This window comes from Drosophila tropicalis, unplaced genomic scaffold (genome assembly GCF_018151085.1).
Source record: "Drosophila tropicalis isolate 14030-0801.00 unplaced genomic scaffold, ASM1815108v1 contig_878, whole genome shotgun sequence".
NCBI classification, from domain to species: domain Eukaryota; kingdom Metazoa; phylum Arthropoda; class Insecta; order Diptera; family Drosophilidae; genus Drosophila; species Drosophila tropicalis.
Window position 1 is genome coordinate 10,791,062 of NW_027173374.1, and position 19,473 is coordinate 10,810,534.

General features: G+C 34.4%; 1 protein-coding gene across 13 annotated transcripts in view; it reads right to left on the reverse strand.

The window, feature by feature from the left end:
• GluClalpha (glycine receptor alpha 1) overlaps nucleotides 1-19,473 on the reverse strand; it is a 38,909-nt gene that overhangs the window by 11,234 nt on the left and 8,202 nt on the right. For 8 of the 13 annotated variants that reach the window (XR_011033620.1, XM_068301529.1, XM_068301531.1 and 5 more), the window contains exons 2-7: nucleotides 10,104-10,298; nucleotides 9,070-9,182; nucleotides 8,706-8,773; nucleotides 2,001-2,070; nucleotides 1,617-1,853; nucleotides 1,405-1,539 (exon numbers count right to left, since the gene is read on the reverse strand). Coding sequence is in view for 12 of the 13 variants with exons in the window: in XM_068301529.1 (XP_068157630.1) it covers nucleotides 1,405-1,539; nucleotides 1,617-1,853; nucleotides 2,001-2,070; nucleotides 8,706-8,773; nucleotides 9,070-9,182; nucleotides 10,104-10,165 (685 nt within the window). In the remaining variant the exon portion in view is untranslated. Of the gene's footprint in view, nucleotides 1-1,404; nucleotides 1,540-1,616; nucleotides 1,854-2,000; nucleotides 2,071-6,916; nucleotides 6,985-8,705; nucleotides 8,774-9,069; nucleotides 9,183-10,103; nucleotides 10,299-19,473 lie in introns of those variants that run through there. The other 5 variants (XM_068301530.1, XM_068301527.1, XM_068301528.1 and 2 more) reach the window with 2 other exon arrangements.

Here is a 19,473-nt window from a genome sequence, read left to right on the forward strand (position 1 = left end):
TGGCTAGAGAATGATGAGATTGAATGAAAGGTTAAATGAGTCTGAACATCTTGAAAATGTTTCTTTTCTTTTTTCTAATAGGTTTATTTTTGGAATAAAGAAATTTAATGCTATAAAGAACTGTAATCTGGACTAAAGGATGAATTGGTAAAAGATTTAAGATCGGATATTTCCGATGTCAACATCGAGTAACTCAACAGAGGAAATGCATAAATTAGATAATGAGATTGTTTGGAGGAATGACTTGGGTAGAAATTAGTGTCCTTGCAATGGCTAGGTCAAGTTTTATCGTTGTCCCACATTGGTAGCATTCAAGACGTCGATGGGCTTTAGATATCCTTATGGGAATATAGATTCAAGTTTGAAAGCCGCAATCGTTGGATCTAACAGATCTTTAAAGTTTTGCACTTGCACTTGTAATTAAAAATAAGAAAAAAGAAACTAAAAGCCTGAAAAGTCTTAAGTAAACAAAATCAAATGCTCTCTGTTTGTTTTATCTATGGTAAACTATTCTTAATATGCTGACACACAATTTGCCAACTTGTGGAAAAATCCTTTGCACTCGTTGTTTGCTTTCTTGGTGCTTCGTCGTTCATACACCAATACGACCACCATCATCATCATCATTATCATCGTGAACATCAACATCAACATCGTTGCCATCGTCATTATGATGTTTATCGACATTGTGCAATGTCTTTGTGCAAGTTTAAACAACGTCGCAGACAATTTCCTCGATTAATTTACTTTCCGTACGGCTTTTGCCCATTTTCTTTCATTTTCATTTTCCGTTTTCGTAGTTGCCATTGTCGTTTATCGTCGTTTGCCATTGAGTTTCGAGTCAATGGAATAGTTCTCTAGCCAACCAAGGTAAACATTTACTTAAAAAGCGCGCGCAAATTTGAAAGTGCTCATAAAAACCTGGCAAGCTAAACGATGTGTCGGTGTGTGCAGGTGTAAGTGTCTTTGTGTGTGTGTGTGTAAATATGCCTGTGTGTGTGCACATGAATTGTATCGTAAAAACTTGGTTCTTATGCGATTCGGAATATTGATAACGGGCTGGGAAGAACCCAAGCGATATGCTCATTGAAATGGCGCATGTGTAAACGGCATCGTTTTATGATGTGTATGAGTGTGTGTGGGTGTGTGAAAGATTGTGTGTGTTTGAGTATGAAGTGCTTATGGTTTTGTTTAAACTTATTTTCAAGATGACACCAACATTTACTATTTAATATTGTATTCAACGCATGCAATATTCAAAAGCGAAACGTAAATCGTTTATCTCAAAGCAAAATGTAGAAATTTGAAGTGAATATGCAAACATTTATAATAAATAATTGATTAGGAACTTTGTATGTATGTATGTAGTAATTAAATTCATATGATTAGACAAAGCAAACGTACCCGTGTTGGTTTTACTGTTACAGTAATCAGTCAAAAACTTCTCCAGTGTAAAGCGAGGTAGGTGTAAGTTCTTAACAACTTGAACTGGGTCGCCTTCTTTCCAAAGGAAAACCAAATCGTTGGTCGTCCAGCCATCTAAATGAGGTTGATAGAGTTGAGAGCAAAATTTTATAGCATACTTTTTTGGGCTCGCCAATGCGGGGGCAACTCACAACTCGCCATGCGTAGTGAACAGATTTGTCTATCCAGTGGATAAAGTTTCAGATTCATTGGACATGCCAATGTCAGGGATATACGTATACTATATAGCACTGAACCATTTGGAAAAATTCGTATATACACATTGGGCATGATGATATTATGGAAATGGCCCTCCTTCTCGTTCGAGAAGAACAAATCGGGCATCCAGACGCGATTTGCCTCCGTCAATGTAAGATATTTTAGGCGACCTGTGAAAAAAGGCGAACACACAAAACAAAATGAAAACAAATTAAAATTTTCCTTTCAAGTGTCGGTTTTGCTTTTTCTTCATTATATTTTTCTCTTTTCAATTTCGGCTTTTCGGTTTTCCATTCTCTACCGACTGACTGACTCACCCTGTATGTCATCGAATTTGAGACGTTCATCCGTCCACTGCTCACGGAAGGTTAACTGTACGCTGTACTCCTGCGGATTGTTGACGATATGGGCAAGGTGGTGGGTGGAGAGAGTCGAGTGGTGGGTTGAGTTGGAAAAATGAAAATTCTCATTAGTAGACGAAGTTAACAAGCTCTCTTCAATGATAGATTTTTCTTTTTGGTTTTTTTTTTTCTCTCTCAATTCAATTTCAACTACGATGCAAATTTCGCTTTGCCAAATTAAAGGAGGAATTTCTTTTCAGCGATTTTGTTTTTGTTTTATTATTGAGATTTTGTTTTCAAGGGGCTTTTTGAATTTGGATTTTGATTTATTTTCGTACGTTTTTGATGGGTTTTTTGTTTTGTTTTGTTTTTTGGTTTTTGTTGGAAGGGCTCTAGAGATTGTTGTTTGAGGTATGAAAAGAGCGAGCAAGGCGTGGCATGGCGAGGCGAAGTATATATTTGAGTTTTGTTTTGAGTTGCAATTATATAAATGCTTATATACTTGTATATATTGTAATGTATATATAGTAGTTATATATATATAAATATATTGATAGTTATGTATTAAGGACAATTTGTCATTTTAGCTTCTCTGCTAGTGAAAAAATGCTGAGCAATTTATTTTGATTTTCATATATTTCTTGTTTTTCTCATTGTTTGGTTTATTGTTATTATCATGGCTAATAAATATTTCATATTTGCTCCAAAATGCAACAAAATGCAGCATGCAACAAAAAGCTTCATTCTTCATCTCAATCACCAGCATCATTATCAGATGCATTGAACGTCTTGCATACGAAAATCACAAGCAATAAATGCACAACGTGACGAAAATAGAAAATAAACATGTACAACATAGAAATTTTTTATATAGAATTCGCATGACTAAGCAAAAAGTGAAGAACAGGACAACAGGCAACAGGCAGGCAAAACAAGTAAAAAACGAAAAATTAGAAGAAAAGCGAGCAAACGAGCGAACAGCAGGCAAAAGCAAACCAAAGCCAAAGGATACATACCTACATATACATACACATACATAATAATAGAAATGTGAATAGAACATTTAGTTTGAAAATAGCTAAGAACATATTTCGTTAAAGAGCTTAACAAATACCTTAAAACTTCCCATAAAAGGCATGCCATCAATTTGTGTGTATTCAATTTATATACCTATGCCTAGCTTGTATTTCAACGAAAATAAATTCTCTCTTCTTGCCTTTAAAAAAATAAGAATTAACGTAGATCTATATCCTTAAATGAGTCATCGTTTTGCAATGCTTAATAAATGGCTAATCTCAATTCACCTAAATAATCATTTACTAGGAAAGCCTTTGCAATGGCTGAAGAGCTGAAATTACACTCAGTTAGAAGGATTTGAATAAAAACTTACTATACTATAACATTGGACGTGCAGAAGCAGATTGACTATGTACTTATAACTATCTTCATGTTTGGATAAAAGATATCAAATTGTAAACGATAACTGATTTTCAAAAACATGTGAAAAGTCTTTGGAAAAGTTCTCTATGAAGTCACAATACCTGCTGAAGGCGTATAAAGATGGAAGATTCAAAAACCGATCCTTATACTTTGATGTATAGATTTTAGCAGTCATATTTCAGCAGATTTAACTTTTGAATTAATAACTTATTACCTCAGTTTGAAGAAAAACCATGCTGAAGTCTAAAAGACATGCTTAGGAAAATTTCTATTTATTAAATTTAGCAATAATTCAATGCGCATGTAAATAAAAGCTAAATAATAATTGTTTATAAGTTGTTAAAAATCGAACAAACAAAAGTTGAATACAAAAAATTTCCTATAATATTCCTTATGATGTCATGAATTATCCATATGAACCCCTAACTATTTGTGGCTTTTAGAAAATAAACGAAAAAAACAAACAAAAAACTAAATAAACTTTAAAACAAATTGTTTAAAAACACTTTTAATTATGGCCAAGTGGATGTAAACATTAATAAATTAACAAATAATTGGCATTTTATTTATGGCAAATGACAATTTCATTGAAGTTCGATTGCTATCAGAACTGTCTCAAACTGAATGCAAATGAATATGAATTTTTGTTATGGCAATGGTGAATGTTTTCCTTTTTTGTTTCTCTTAGTTTGTACTTACAGTTAGACCTGTTCATAAGTATTTGTTTCATTTGATTTCTGTATATAATTAAACTATAATGTATAAGTATTTATAAGTATATGTAGGTACTTTTGTTTGAGAGATTCTCGCATGTGTGGTAAGCATTTTCTTTCGTTTTCAAATAGATTTTCATCTGTTTTTTTAAATTTTTCCAGGAAAGTCAATATACAAAATAGAAGGAAATGAAAGTGTTGAGAAGAAAATAAAAAAAAAAAAAACTTGATGAAAGGCAAAAGTGAAGTGAATTTCAATGGTTCTGTGGTTAGCAGTGGCGGCTGTGGTGGTGTTTGGGGGTAATAAAAATAACTTATTGTTAACTTAATTCACAATTTAGACTTATATAGACTTGAAATAAAACTAACCTAGACCATTTCGATTGACATCATTTAGCAGTGGCTTGGCAAAATAAAATCAAAAACAACAAATGTAAAGCATAAATCAATTCAAGAATTTATGTTTTTACAATGTACAATTATTATTTTACAAATTGGGTTTGTTTTTAAATATCCTTGCAGAGGCTATTACGCAACTATATTTCCAAGGGAGACCAAATCCTTTCTAAAAACTCACAATCAGACAATCTTAACTCTAGGGCTCTGAAATGGCAACCCTTGAAGTATGCAATAGAATGTGTGTTTACCCAAATTGTTGACTTGGAAAATTATTTAAATTTACTTTCTTTGAAGGTTTTTGGCATACTTGTAGATTTCCAAATGATAATTCTTATCCTCGTTTAGCTCCTCTGCAACAATATTTGAAATTTGAGTGACTTCCAAATTCTTATGCTTAAGATTAAAATAATTTACATCAAGTATTTGGTTAAAAAATATTTGAGTTTTGATATTTCGTTTGCAAGTATACACATACATACACACATATGTAGACAAAGAGTTTGATATCGATATTGTTTGGCAGTCATATCATACATACAATTTATACCTATTGATTATTTGGTTTTTATTTTATTTCTTTAGACACACACACGCACACTAAGAGCAAAGTGAGTAAGCGGGATTCTTGCTGTTGTAGTTTTGTGTGTTCGTTTTGAGTTTTTTTTTTTTTTTTCAAAAGGTTTTTGTTTTCGACTCAGGACTCACCATTTTATAGTCATCGATTTTCGATATCGAGCGCAGAAACATGTTGACTTGCACAATTGTTGCCATATTAGCTAAAAATTCAATTTGGCTTTTGATGAGAATTTGCTGGCTGGTTTTTCAATTGTTTTCATAGTTGATGCTTATTCATTTAAATTGTATGACTTAGTTATTAACTTAACGAATTCTTAAATATTTAAATTTTATTTTTGATGAGTTTTATGTGTGCACGAAATGTATGTAAAGTGAAAATCATAATTTAAGGAAATAAAAACAAAAGAAACCAAATCCAATTTGGATGAAAATAAAATGTAGAAAAATTTTGAAAAAATGTCTGCATGGATCTCATTTGAAATGTAAAAAGTTCTCTCTTATTTTGTGTAACTAATTTAATCATATTTGTTGCTTATTTAAATAAAAAATTAATTTGTTTAAAAATATTAATTGAGGGGGGGGATTTCTTTTTACCAAATTGTTTTCATTTTTGTTATTTCATTTAGTTTTTTTTGTCTTTTCTATTGAAAATGCATGCCACACACTTTCAATTGTTTATGTGTATCGTCTCATTTTTATAATGAATATTTGGAGTTAGTTTATTTTCAAGTTTTAAAATGTAATAGAAAAATAAACTACCAAACCCAAAGTGAAAAAAACATGAAAAAAAATTTTTGCTTTGTAAATTTTTAAATAATGAACCAACCAACACACGTTCAAAGCACATTTAAAAAATTAACACTTGACATTTTTGTTAAAATTTTGTGGGTATTTTTTTTTTGGTTTTTTTGGTTTTGTTTTGTTAGTTTACATTTGATTAAGGGGTTTTCTAAGTACACTGAATAGCATCAATAATTAAAAATAAAATTATTTCAAATTATTATTTATGATTTTTAGCAAACGTTTTTGTTTTTGTTTTTGTTATTGTTATTAATTAAATAAAATGTTGTTTGTATGTATATTCAAATTCGTTTAAGGATTTCATAATAATTAAGTGAAGTTTAATAAATTTATTACAGTTCCCATAAAGAATAGAGAGGGGAAGAGTAGTAGAAGAGGTAGATAGAAATTATAGAAAAAGAAAATAAATTGAAATTTTGTGTATATATAGACAGAGATTGTTAGAAAGACAAGAAAGAAGAGGGAGAGCGTTAGAGAGATCCAAAAAGACATTTTCTTATAGAGTTTTTTTTTTTTAGAATTGTTATTGTTTTTTTTGTTCTGGAAACTAAGAATAACTTTCCAATGCAAACGAAAATAATAAATTCTAATCGAAAAGGCTAATTTGAAAGAATGTTTAGTTAAAGAAAGACAAAAATTATAATAATTATAAAACATATCACATCGATAGTCAAACCATTAATATGTATGTACCAATATCAGATATAGTTAGTATATTATATTATATAAAAATGTATATATAAATGCAGCAGAACGTAACCTATCGCCGAGAGATACACAGACAGAGATTGAGAAGCCCTAGCTGAGTAGATTTTGAGAAGGACAAAGTGGAAAATAGACTGAACTGACTGAGCGACCTATGGAAAAATTGCCCTTTTAGGAGCAAGTATCTTACTGAGAATTGAGAACCTCTGGAAATTTGTGTAAAATTGGGTTTATTTATTTAGTTTTACGCGCACTTACCATAGTCACATCATCGATTTTCGAAATACTTCTAACGAATATGTTGACACGCACAACAGCGGGACCATCTGGAGGAACGATAATACACATAGTTTGTACCGATTTTAATATGCATGTTAGACAACCAAAAAGAGACCACAAAAACTAAGTACAACAAAGGGGCGGGCAACCCTTGGCAAACTTAAAAATTCTCTCTCTCTTATATAGCAGACTCACACACACACACACCACAAATGCATGAGTGTGTGTGTGTGTGTGTTTTTCTCCATTTATGCGCTTTTTTCTTTTAGTCTGTAATAAAGTTTTAGTTTTTCTGTTTCGTATGTGTTTTATGACTTTTGCCTTACTTACTACATAAATATTTGAACTGTTGTTTAGTTCCGTCTTAAGCTAAGTTAGATAAAATTTTGCTTTTATGGTATAATCCTAAATGTTATGCTAAAATAGATACTAAACATTCGAACATAAAAAAAGGGAATGATGTTGCTTTAGTTTAAGTTGTGAGTGGCCTGCAAGTGGGTGGGTTAGGCCGTTACGGGTGGAGGAGGGGAGAGATATGTCATTGTCTATATATCAATGCATAAAGAAAGATAAAAATTAACAAGAGATTTGTTGGTGTCAATCGGGAGACGTATGTGTGTGTGTGTGTGTGAGTTGGCTTTGCTAATTGATGTGTATGTTTAAAAACTTATCTGCCAGAGATATATATGTATATATAATAAGAGATATGAAATTTTACTATAATTATTGACCTTTATTTGTGTGTTCGTGAGTGTGTGTGTGTTTGTGTGTGTGCGCGAATATGTATGTGGTTATGGCTACATTTTTTTTTTTTTTTGGTTCAATATTTATGTGGCTTTTACATTTTTAATGATGTCATATTGCTGCGGTAAAAGTCAACATGACACAACAAACAATCCAACGAACACAATCAAAAGAGAAGAAGAAGAAGAAAAAAAAACAGCGGATAATAATGATTTTAAATGAAATCAAAACTTTATATGTAATTAAAATGGAAACACATTTATTTCTTGTTTAATTATTATGTATAATTAGTTATTTGAAAATATGGGAAAAATAACATTTTTCGAAAGAAAAAATAAACAAAATTTTTTGGTTCTTATTTATATGAGAGCAAACTTGAAATTTTTATTGAAAATCATTTTGCGTATACGAAAAACTCATTTCATTTTGCGTTCTTCGGCCAAAAAGTAGGCAACAAATGTTTTTCTTTAAGAGGATTCATCTTCGTTTGGTGTCGTGATTTAGTTTGTTTTGTGGTATGAAGATAGAAGAAACAAAATCTTAACGAAAATTAAATGAATTTAAAACAACATTTGGTTTAACATTCGATTCATAATTTGCACTTCATTCTCAATGAGAAAGCTCGATGAGGTATGCTTAGAATTTTGAATCGAATTTGAAAACAAAGCGAAAAATAAAAATTCGAAATCATAACTATAGCCAACGGATTAAGTTTATATAGGTAAGTTATTGCAGTAAGTTATGAACTATAGAGATTAGAAGGAGCAATATAAGGGTTAACCAACCAACTGAACTGAAACAAGAACTTTTGTATTTAAAATATTTTGTATTTGTTGTATGCATTGCATGTATTTATGTAAAAACTATAAGATTTATCTACTTGATGGAAATGGTGGTATGATGAGCCAGGAGTTGATTGAAAGGGTATTTCGATAACTGGGTCGGTCTGATCAATATTTTTCAGATTTCAGTTTATTGTTCATTTTTTTTCGTGATGGTTCTGTTTTCTCTGAATGGAACTTACCATTTTAATATCACTAATCGTCATTATACTGCGTACGAATAGATTGATTCTGACTATGGCGGGCCCATCTGGCATAGAGTTTAGTTTAATATTTGAGATTGTTTTTGTTGTGTTTTGGTTTTAACTAACTAGTGCTAAGAACAACGCTTAATATTTCGGTTTGTGTGTTTTAGAGTATAAATTTTGTTTTAGACTAAGCTAGCTTATGTGAATTGTTCAAATAGAAAAGAGACTTACATTAGCTAAGAATAAGTGTAGACCAATAATTGATAGATAATTGTAATGTGTTTGGTTTTTCATCTCTTTTTCTTTGTTTGTTATTAGTTAGTTTTTAGATTTTTGAATCATCTCAGTTTATGCTCACCTGTGCCATTGATTCCCGATGGTCGTATTCTGGCATCGTATTTGCCTGCACCTAAAATTTGATCTAACACTTTTTTCTCCTTTTCTCGGAAATTTATTTTGGCATTATTTGCTCTGAAATCAGGATATGGATAGGTACGCAACGGTATAATTTAAATTTTGAATTGAATTTTACTTTTGTTTTGGTTTTTTGAAAAATTTCTTAATGGTGTAGTTATTTTAAAAATTTTTATAAAGTTTATAATTTTTTTTTGGTTTTTTTTTTTTTTGGATTTTTGAAGTAGTTTTGGAAAAAAACATTTGCTTGAAAGAAAGGTGAATTGAATTCAAAATTGCATAAATTTACAGCAAAATGTTGTTGTTGTTGTTTCTGTTTGTTATAGTATTTACAAATTGGAGTGAAAGTGTCATTATTATACACTGTCGCACTTATCACTTAGCCCAGGCAAAGTCATTATCATTATTATCAACTCTGACTCTGACCTCGACTTGAGTCGAAATAATTCCAAAATTTATGCTCCGACAAAAATTTGCGCATGGTTAATTAATTAAATTTTAATTATGCATGTTTTTTTTTTTTTTTTTATAATGTTCTTTGTTAGCAAAAATGGAAAAATTAAATTTATATGGTGTAATGAAAGGCGGAAAAATTAAAAGAAAATTTCATCTACAACTGCGTGGACTACAGCAACTACTTCAAAAAGATGGGATATATATATATGTATGTAAATGTGTATAAATGAGAATAGTGTATATGTTTTATATGGGCGTGGCTCTCGCTTTCAAATTAACGGCAATTGTATGTAAATTGAATTTCAAGCGGCCTGTCCATGGCCACAAGAGCATTGTGAAACAAACATAACGAGAGCTTTTAAAATGGCATTAAATTATATAGAAGCGGCATATACATGTTGCATCTACTATGACTATGTATATCTTGTATGTGAGTGAGTGAGTGATTCAGTAAGTGAATGAGTGGATTGTTGTTAATTTTATCTTCTGGTGAAATTTCATTTTATATTTTGGAATACTTACAGTGAAGCACTGCACAGACTGGCAAAGTAGAAAATCACCAAGAAATAATGTCCGCTGCCCATGGCTAGGCCAAAGATTTGCGAATGCTTGCGGGAGTCCTTTGAGTGTTGATCCTGATGAATACTTGTTTATAGCAGCAATGCGTGAATGTATAGGCGAGAGAGCGTGCGCTTGTGTGTGTGTGTGTTGAGATGGCTGAAAAGATGTGACAAGCGTTAAGTTTATTATAGTTTGTTTTGATTTTAGTACCTATATTTTTAATATTTATCTCCGCTCTGCAAGCAAAACTGAGTCGACTTTGTATTAATAACAATTTTAGTTTAATTACTTTACTTGCATCTTGAACATCTCTATAACATCAGGATGTGCTTCCTATACTTATAATGGTTTATAGTTTAAAATGATTCAGACAGCCCAAAATTGATACTAATAATTAATATAATGACTAATTGCTTATCGATTGGACAATTGCAGTTTGCAAATTTTCACCCTGAGACACCTCAAAATTTACCGACATCACAGCCTTAGGTTTACTTTAAGATGGATGTAGCCCAAATGGAGACTTATTCGATGTGAATGGTATTAAAATTATATAAGGATTTAATGCAAATGAAAATGCATTGAACTGAACAATGTGTGTACTTATTGCTTAAGGAGATGTAAATAATCTTAGGGGAATAAGAGGAGCGTAGAGATGACCTTTTTCTCTTGTATCCACAAATGTTTTTCGAGAATTCTCGGCACTGGCCTTTTCAGCATATTTCGAATGCTTTTTCACATTGCTCTAAGCTCTTTTTGTGCGCAAATTTGGCCAGCAAGAATTTTAAAACAATTCGATTGAACACAATGGCAATGTGAATTCGAAATATCTTCTCACTCCCAGGAGCAGCTGCAATAACGAGATACAAGGACTCGAACCAATGCAGAGCCCACGACGGAGTCGATGGGGGATTTCGTTGAGGAGAGGATACGGATGCGGTATGCCAATATGCGTAAATCGTATGCGGAATATTGGAATCGAATTAATCCTTTTGTAAGCATTTTTGCTGCACTTCAGTTGCCGACGTGCTGTGCATGGCCGATAAGTGCGTGTGGTATAAATGGAACCACACACCACGCCCCGTTTTCTTTATGTGTTGCTATTGCATTGTCCAATGTGTAAAAGCATGACGCGTTGGCCATGACCGGATCCGAATACGAGACCCATTTCGATTCACATTCGAGGACCATGCAAATAATCAATTTGTCCAAATGGGAGGCATTGGTCTGGTCAGACCTGGGCAACAGGCTGCGGAATCATCGTACTATTTGAAGCTGTGTTAATTTGCTGCTGCTGTGACTGCAATTTTGTCCCATAAATACACACACACACAGAGACACTCGCCCAGCCAGAAGAGAACAGTTGGTTTGTTGTTGTTGTTGTTGAATGATACGAAAAAATAACAGCAACAAAAACAGGACAACTACTGAGGAGAAAAAAGCAGCAAACAGCTCAGGACATGGACCCAGGCGGTCCTACCATTACTGCCATTGCTATTATTATTGTTGTTTTTGCGTTTTCTTGTTTTTCTTCGTGGGTTTTATATATTTTTTTTTTTATTTTGGCCCGCTGTCAAAGAAAGTTAACAATGCGCCTGTGACTGCCAAATGTCCCACATTTGCCGTTTGCCAAGCTGAAGCAGTCGGCGCCATTGCCCACCGCCAGACACAGCCACAATCCCAGTCCCTGGCTGGGTCCCCAGTTCCAGTTGCACCCAATGTGGTGTAAATGGGTTTACTTTTATTTCATTTGTTTGTCTGTGTGTTGCAAGTCGACACAGTTTTTTTTGTAACCAACAACAACAGCAACAAAACAAACGCTTGTCTACCTCAGTTTCAGTTGCAGTTACAGTTGCATTTGCCATTTCAGGCGCTAAGTTGAATGAACGTACCATGTTCATGCATACATACATATAGAAACATATTTGGTTATGGACCGATAAGTATATATTGTAACTATATATATTGAAACAGCTTGAGCTGGCAATTATAACAATTGACATGGATCGGAACTGCTTCAAGCAATAATAAAATATTTAATTGCAAGCCAAATCACTGGAGGCCCCAATAAATATGCTATAAAATAAATACGAATGAAAAATTGTCTAATAACTATAGATTTGGGTATTTAATTTATACATTTTTCGAGATTATCAATGTTTAGAGGATTATAGGCATTTAAATTTGCTAAATTGTTAGCTCACGTTCCGATTTATTTAGAAGAATGTTTTGGGAATACTTTAAATTGGTTTAAGGCTGGATTCAAAATGAAATTTTGACTGTAAGGATAAACATTTAGAAGGCTTTAAATGAAACCAAGAAACTTAATGTATTTGCTGCTTAAGTAATATATGAAATCCTTGTAAATTTTTTTAGCAATCAAATCCCATATTCTATATTGTAGAATATCCACCATGGGTTTAGGTTTCTTTTAATCATCTCTCTGTGTGTGTGTGTGTGCTCGTGTTTGTATATACATATATATGATTTCTCGCAGTGTGAAGCATACTGTGTGCAATTTTCGCCCACATGCCTATACACATACATGTGTAGTGAAACGCACACATACATTTCTATACACATACATACATATATATATATATTTTTGCGTTTTATGCCGCTCAGCGGCGCTTGTAGCTCGTTATGTTGATTGGATTTTGTGCCGCCCGCAAGAAAGTAGTCCACACTCTCACACACACACTCACACATACAAACGCTCACGCACACTATTAAGGCACTTGCGGAATCAAGTCAAGTATGTATATATGTGAGTGAGTGAGTGTGTGCTATAAAGCTGGATTCATTTTGTTGTTCTTGTGTTTTGTGTTTCATTTTTTCTGCTTTTTTTTTGTGTGCTTCTTTTTCTCGCCGTTTTATGTATGCAAAAATTTTTTACACTCTCGTTTTCGCAATATGATTCTCTGCTCCTCTCCTCTCTGGCCTTGTCATTTTTTCTCAGCTAAATTGTAAGTAAGTGGGCTTAGTAGCATTTTGCCGTTTAGACTTTTCTCTTTATTTGGGTGTGTGTGTTTGTGTGTGTGTGTGTGCGTGGCAAGGATTTGCATAAAGCCCACCTCAGTCAAAGCCAGCGGACTTAACTTTAACATTTAATAGTCATCTTGCAGCCATTTTGATAAACATTGAAAATTGTTTATAGATGTCGGCAAAAGAAAAAAGACAAAAATCGCATTTAATATGTGTCTGCGTATGTGTATGTGTATGTGTGTGTATACAAACAACAAGATGAATCTTCAGTTGATGACATTTCCGGTGAAACCTGCTTCCGATAGCAGCCGCGGGTTAAGACGAATGTTGGCAATGTCAAAGTTCGTGGTTAGCGAGATTTACTCGTAAAGTTTTGAAACATATTCAAGATATAGAAGAGAAAACTGTCTGTCTACTTTTAGTAAATCCGTTAAGGAAAACTTCCTATATAAATTCCCATTGCGTAAGTTAAGCTCTTAACTTACCCTTACCTTACCCTTTTCGGTCGGTTAATCACTTGTTACAGACATTCAGGGAATCGCAAAATCCAGAATAAAATAAACATAAATCTAAGCTTAAACAAAGATGTTTAAATATTAGGTTGAGCATTTAATATTCACTTCATAAAATAAATCTCATTCCCGTCTCGCAGCACATTCATTTTATCCATGGGCATTTCCTCATGCACATCGCTCGGACTAAAAGGTCAAATCTTTCACGCTTTCGTTTCTCTCACTTTCGTAATTAAATGAAATGTCAATATATATTGTTTGTGTGTCCTAGCAGCTTCAGCAACAACATCATCATCATCAAAATCAACATCACTATCAACGGCAGGAACAGCAGCTGCAGAAGCGAAAATGTTTAATGAAAGCATCCTTGGAAAGGATTCCAGTGAATGGCTCTGACTGAATTGCTATTATTAGCTGACTGTAAAAAGCAAAAGTCATCTATCATGCGATGGAAACCTTTGACTATTTATAGAAATTCCGCCCACATTTTATGAAATGGCAATCTCGACTTTAACTGGAAATTAACTTGCATGAAAATCGCCCAATAATTTCCCTTGTTCCCAACGTTGCCCTTTTTCGATTTAGCTGGGGCAAAAATGGTGGTTGCCGGGTCCTGAAAATGGTGGTTGCCGGGTCCTGAAAATGGCTGGCGGATGCGGGGACGCTACGAAAATTTATGGCCTGCTAAACAAATTGCTAGGCATGTAAACTTTTACCTAGAATCTAGAATGGGTCAATAAACTAAATAGCTCCCCGAAGGCGATAAAAATGATAGACAGAGTCACCGAAACAGTATGAGATACATATGGGAAGAGAGATACATACATACATACATACGTATAAGGAAAGACACAGTTAAAAGGAGAGAGAATGTGAGAGAAATGGAGCGTTAGGGTAGAGCAAGAGTGAAAAAGTCGCGAGATAAGCGCGATTAGAAGGCCGTTGCAGAGATCTCTGGTCACGTTCTGCCAACTGTTTGGCTTGGGGTCTTCTTAAAAATGCACGCACACGCAAACCAACACACACACAAACACACAAACATGTATGTATGTATACACACATATATAAATCACATATTCCAAACGCTTTGCGGCCATTTAATGGCTGTCAAGATAAGCTTTGCGGGCTTCTGCGGCGCAAGCAAAGTAAATAATTGCCTAAAAATTGTGTGAACCAATTGGATAGGATGGGGCTAGGGGGGACTCTGGTTGTCGACTCTGTCCATGCGTCCCTGTGGCAGAGGAGCGGTAGTTGGTGCCTGTCAAAGTGCATTTCGTTGTTGGCATATTCTATGTGTGCTGCCTAATGTGCCACTCGCATGTCAGTTGGCCGTATAAAATGCAATTGTAATCACTAAAAGTGAATTCTAAGCTGCAACAATTTTAGCAAATCATTTTGAAAACAATTTCTATGAAAACTTTTGCCTTCTCTGTTGAATATTCAACAATTAGCAGACTCAGCAGAAAAATCATATAAAATTCAAAATCAAAAATAAACAGAAATAAACTTTTAAAATTTCATGAAATTCATTTGCAAAGCAAAAATAACATGGGTTCTGGCAAATTGAATAAATATTTATGAAGAAATTCAAAAAGGAAAAACTAAATTGTCGACTAAACTGTGTGACATATACAACAGGTTCTAATTCTCGTGAAGCTAAATACAAATTTTATGTCACATCTTTTAAAAACATTTACTTTATCTCATTTACGATATGAACGAGTTATAAACCTCTAAATGGAAACTATAGATAGAGCAACCAATTCGTTTTTAAAGGCAGTTACTAACCAGTTTCTTAAACTGTCGAGATTGATGCGTTTATAAGTAACATTTTTATGCTGGCTGCGAATATAAGATATAGATAATATAAGCTACTAAGAGCATTTTATAGACAAACTATTCAAGATTTACTTTTAGCAGTCTATTTCGAGGCATGACTCGATTAATCACTTAACCTTTGACACAGCATTCCAGGTATATACATATGTATATATATGTAAGCATTTACATCGATTTCGAGTTAAAAAAGTTATTACCACAAAAAATATTATTTTATGAGTGTTGTTGATTTCGGGAGTTTACTTTTCTATTTGTTTTCCACTTTATGTTGCCCATTGATCATCGTATAGCTTGAACCTTTTCAATTAGGTTGCTGGATAATTGGTATTATCCATAACAACTTATACACAGACACACACACACACACGCACACACACACACACATAAGTACAGCAATTCTCTCATTCATAGTCCCTTTCGGCTGGAGAAGTTGTTGGTAAAGCAAATGCTGCATTTCAATTAAGTTAGCCTCTGAAGATTGAACGCTCCAGCGGGAGCCCAAGGAATGCCAAAAACTTTTACATAAATGTCTGATGGCGAATACACACACACTAACACTGAGACCCACAATCCCTCCCCTCACACACACACTCACACACAGAGTGAATCTCACTCACATAAGAATACAAGCACACAAGGATACAAGTTTGGATTGAGCAAAAGTTGTGCGAAGCAAATAGTTGGAAGGAAGCCTTCGTTGAAGCTTCCTAGGTGGCGGATAAAAGTGCTTGGCCAAATGGCCAAATCGTTAACCGAAAAGCAGACTCACTTACTTACTTGGCCGTGGGATTTTTATGTCTCATGCTGACTCACTTTCTTGCTGAGTGACTGAGCAGACTCTCCACTATATTGTACGTCTCTGCCAGCCATCAGTTCCTTTCCCCCAATTCTGTTCCCTGCCTTATCGTAGTCACATTTCGGTTTCATTGTCAATTGACACTTTTTGTTGCTGCTGCTGTTGCCGTTGCCTGTCGCTGGCCATTTGAGCTGCAACTTGATTGCATTTTCACAGAGTGGCAACGTAGGTAAGAGTGGGTGTGTCCCTCCCCCCAAGCGACCCCCTCGACAAACTGGCTGTTTGTTTTATGACCCAAAAGGGGGGCAACTGCTTATTGCTTTCAGTTTGCTTGGCAATTGCTGGGAAACTTTTTGAGCGTTTCGCATTTGTTGCAAATTGAAAATGTTGCAACTTCTATAGTCAAAAGAACTCACACCTACATCTATTCTATATGCGTGTATATGTGCACCTATTATTGTGTATATATAACCATCACTTGACCCTTAATTAATTGCGAATGGAAATTAATATCAACTTAACTGTATTTAGTGTTGATTAATGAATAATTGATGGACAGCGCGCTGACTCTGTTGCCTTATCAGGTGCAAAAACTTTGCCTTAGCAGCAGCAATACAAGGAGGCTGGATGAATGGGGGGCATAAAGAAGTAGGGAAAGGGAGATAAAAGGTAATGGGCAAAAGGTGGTGGAAAAGTTGACATTTTTAGCTTCATTAATCATTTAAGCGGCTCGCTGGTTGGCATTTCCGTGGCCCCCATGACCGTTATTAATTACACAAATGTTCAACCCGGGCAAAATACTCAATGTGGAAAAAGAAACTCAGGAAGAGTGAAAAGAAACTTGAATAAATAAACTTGGCAGAGAGATTGATTAATTTAAATTTCCTGAGGTGGAATGTAAACCAGAAATGCAATTAAATAGTTGAAATCAAGTTGAAAGAACTAGAAGGGTAGTATTTTTTGTAATTAGACAAAAATATCTTCTGATAAAGGTAAAAAGAGAATTAAATGAAGAATGATCTTCCGAGAAAAGTTTCCACTTAAAGTTTTTTCTTCAAAGAATTTTCCCATTTTAGTATAAATAGAAATTATTGTTTTGTGATTGCAAAAAGTTATTCCACTAAAAGCCAATAAAAATCTCCAATATCTATTGAATCGTGAGTATAAATTGGCATGGATTGAATGCAATTTCATTTTAGCATTAGAATGAACATGATTTCTAACATTATTTTGAAAAATTATGACTTAAATTTTGAGAAGAAGAAAATGGAGTGGTCAAGGTTTCCTCACGGGTCCATACCCAATGCCTTCTTCATTCGTCTGCTTTGGCTCTACTCTACGACTTTGTGTGGCTCCGGATGCTTTTGGCCGTAACCAGAAAATGACAAAAGCCATGTCAACAGCAAGTTTAAGGGTCTGGGGGTTCGAGTTTGAGTTAAGACAATGCACAGAACTACACTCTATACACACACACACACATATACGAAATTGTTGTGGTGTTGGTAGCCATGTTGGCTGTGACCAAAATCTTAACACGAAGCTTCTACTATAGTTGTTGGTCGTTTGGTTACTTTTCAAGCTGGCAAACAATGGCTCAGATAATTTATTCATATTTGGCTACAAAAGACCCACAACACACCAAAGGGAAAGAAAGAGGAAGAGATAGAGCCACTGAGAGGTGATGAGAGGGGTGAGAGATTCCTGTATGAATTTTTAAATAACTATAAATTTCTAAATTTACACAAGAGACACTGAAGACACATTACACTAAAGATAAGCCCCACAAAATAAAACAAGAAAAAAAAAAGAAAGGGAAAAGAAAGCCAAAAGAACCAACAATTTTTGAATCTCATCGAGCAAACAATGGAAATTTTAATGAAAATTTTCGGGTCGGAACTTTTGGCTCCCCATACGAGAGTGTTGATAATTGCCACATAAATTTGTTGCCACACACACACACACACACATACAGAGACACGCATACCCACCCACACTGACAGAGAGAGGAAGATTTCTTTTTTATTATTAAAGCACAGGGTCAACACTGACCAAAACTATTTGCATAATAAATGAAATCACAAAATTATCCTCATTTCTCTTTGTGCTCGGTTTAATATGCGAAAATTCTCTGCGAACATTTTTAAAATTAGACACGAGTAAATGAGTATAGTACATTCTCTTAACTAAAATTTCTGCATTACATGTAGTCATAGTTGAAATATGCAAAAATATTTTATCATTTCATCGTCATCATCATTAATATCTTTTGAAAATTGGTAAATTGTTTCTATAACGCATACGCCATGTGTGCTGTGCCAGCAAATGAAATTTGCCTCTTCAACGTTTCGTGCTGTCATACTCTTGGTTTTGGTTGCCTGCTTTTGGTTTTGGCACTAATGCCAAGAAATTTAATCAGGGGTCGGGGTCGGGGCCAGGGCACAACTAATTGCGGCTGCATAACTTGTTGCGTCTTCCCCCCGCCCACCTATCTACATCATATCGTCGCCTCCACCGCAAGCATTTGTGTGTCTGTGTGTGTGTGTTTGTAATGTCTAACTATGCCGCAGACATATACCGAGCAAGTTTGTCTGTCGTCCCACTAAGAACTATTGCCAACCGCATACCAAAAACAACACAGCGATAGCGGCAGTGACAGCGAATTGCATTAGTCTAAAGCCACGCCCATGCACATATACATACATATACGTACATACGTACGCCCTCAGTCGAAGGCCCGAAGGCCAAATACTATACATATTGTCGGCTGTTGTTTACCATAAACAAAGTCAAAGTGTCGTTCCGTCGTCTCCTGTCAATGGCAAAAGCAACGACAACGTTCCACAATTTTGTTTGATTTGCCCGGACCAAATATACAAGCTAATGAAATAAATATCAATATACTTGGCACAAGAGCAAGTAAAGCGAAAACAAGTAACAAGCATGGGCAGAGAAGGTCAAGTAGATGCAATTACAGACAGCCACTTGAGGATGTTGGTAACCAGAGTAACAAAGAAATGTCTCAAAGTGAATCACTTTAAAAACAGAACCCAATATATTAAGGGCCCCTAAGGGGCTCTGTAATTGACTCAAATTGTTGAAAACCTACTTAGAATCCTTCAAAAACATATGAGAAAGATTCGTTACTATTATTTGAGTATCTCGATTTGAAAACTTTCTATATATAAAGGGATCTGGAGAT